General features: G+C 42.7%; 1 protein-coding gene across 1 annotated transcript in view; it reads right to left on the reverse strand.

Moving 5' to 3' along the window:
* Positions 1-2,075, reverse strand: part of KIF28P — a 156,758-nt gene that overhangs the window by 57,331 nt on the left and 97,352 nt on the right. Inside the window, exon 10 of the mRNA XM_006897758.1 lies at positions 55-197. Coding sequence (XP_006897820.1) covers positions 55-197 — 143 coding nt within the window. The remainder of the gene's footprint in view (positions 1-54; positions 198-2,075) is intronic.

The raw sequence follows: 2,075 nt of genomic DNA on the forward strand, positions 1-2,075 counted from the left end.
ATCCAAAAGTATCTTCTCTATGTCTCCATTGTGGATAGAGGATGAGGAAGGTACATGTTCTAGCCCTCCATTTTTCTCATTGCCATTGCTGCTATTCATCGGTAGCTCCACCCAGGAACTGTTGAGGCCGGCTGGCGGCGGCAAAGACTGCTCGCTTTCTTCGCAGTTATTGTTGTTGTGCAGGGGTGGCGGCTGCTCTACTAAATTAGACGACATTGTCAGGCAGCTGTAAGATCTGCTGCCGCGACAGGACCGTGTCTGGTTCTCCGCAGCAACACAACAAACCGAGTCCCCCACCCCCCGAATAGCCCCTCTTAACAACATGCCCACAAAGATTCTGAAGCTTCATCTGACATACTTTGGATATGTTGCAAGGAGGGACCAGTCCTTGACCCTCAATAAGATGGATTGATTCAGTGACTGGAGTAATGAGGGTATGTGTATCAGAGACAATAAGTTTGGCACAGGATAGAGCAGGGTTTAGGCTGTTGTACATAGGGTCGCTATGAGTCTCAGGCAACTAGACAGCACATAACAACAACAACAACAACATGCCCAAAGTATTTTTGTTGTTGTTATGGATTGTTGAGTCAGAACCAACTTATAGCTGACCCTCCGGGAGATTTTCAGAAACTATAACTAGCACAGGAGGAGAATGCCCATCTTTCTCCTATACAGCAGCTGGTAGACTCAAACTGTGTGCCTTTAGGTTGGCAGTCCAGCACCTCACCACTAAGCTACTCCACTAAAAGTTCCCCCATGGAGTTGTATAACCTTCTAATTGATGACACAGAAAGAAGACCTGTCTGCTGTGTGTTGTACTGGGGTGGGTAAGGGGTGGGTAGGGGACAAATGTGTGTTGCTTTGACAATGGAAGCTATTAGCAAGATTTCAAATACCTACAGTAGATTGGTTTTGGTGGCTCTCCCAGATCAAGACAGACTAGGAACACTCAACCATCTACATCTGAAAAATGAGCCAACAAAATGTTAAAGGATTGTAACAGATCATTGTAACAGATTTCTGGCTAGTGGAGGCCATCATGTCCAGTGCAGCTCAGGGTCAGTGAGTGGAGGGACAGACACCCACGTGAGGTGGCTTGGCACAAAGTTGAAGCCAAGGATTCCAGTGTTGTGGGGTGCTGCAGGATGGATGGGGTGTGTCCTTCCTTCTGTTGTGCACAAAGCCACCATGACTTAAAGTTAAGAAGACTGCTGACAGCAATAACAACTCATGAGGTCAGAGCACTGAGTTTTTTACCAGGAGTCAAGAAATTTACTATTTTTATTTTTCACTCATGTTTGTAATTGATTTCTAAATTAAAAAAAAAAAACCAAACAAACAAAACAAAACAACCAAACAAACCAAACACAAAAAACACAGGGCCAAAATGTTCTGAACATTTTGTTCAGGACAAAATGTCCTGGCCTGTGCTCAAGTTCCAAGTGGACTCTTCTTTTTTTTTTATTTTATTTTATTATTTTTTGTGTGTGTGTACCGTCAAATCAGATCTGACTGGTACAGGAGTAGATTGTCCCTTCTTCTCCAGCAGAGCATCTGGTGGATTTGAACCATGCACCTCTGGGATTGCAGTGCAAACCCAAGTGGACTCTTATCCTGGTTTTCCTCACTGAGGCCTTCGTGAGCACCCACTCCTCATGCATACAGAACCCCATCCACCTCTTCTCAGATACCCGCTTCTTTTTCCCCCTCTTCACTTTCTTTTTACTGTATATTGATTTGCATACAAAACTTGTATACATTGTACATCATTCATATACATGTCATGTTTCACACATTCTGACATTCACATTGTGTTTCAAATATCTCTCATGTACCTTTCATTTCATTAAATTAATTACCATTAAATATGAGGTCCAATGTTTCAGATGCTGCCAATATGATGGAGGGACACATGGACAGTTGAAGAGATGGAACACAGAACCAGTGAAATAGAAGATAAAATTGTTACCACTGATCTGCCAAAACAAAAAGCAGAATGAAAAATGAAGGAAAAAGAAGAAAATATAAGAATAATATGGGACACCATCAAGAGAAAGAGCATGTGCATAATC

The sequence above is a fragment of the Elephantulus edwardii genome, unplaced genomic scaffold (assembly GCF_000299155.1).
Source record: "Elephantulus edwardii isolate Elephantulus edwardi_28Jun2011 unplaced genomic scaffold, EleEdw1.0 scaffold00214, whole genome shotgun sequence".
NCBI classification, from domain to species: Eukaryota; Metazoa; Chordata; class Mammalia; order Macroscelidea; family Macroscelididae; genus Elephantulus; species Elephantulus edwardii.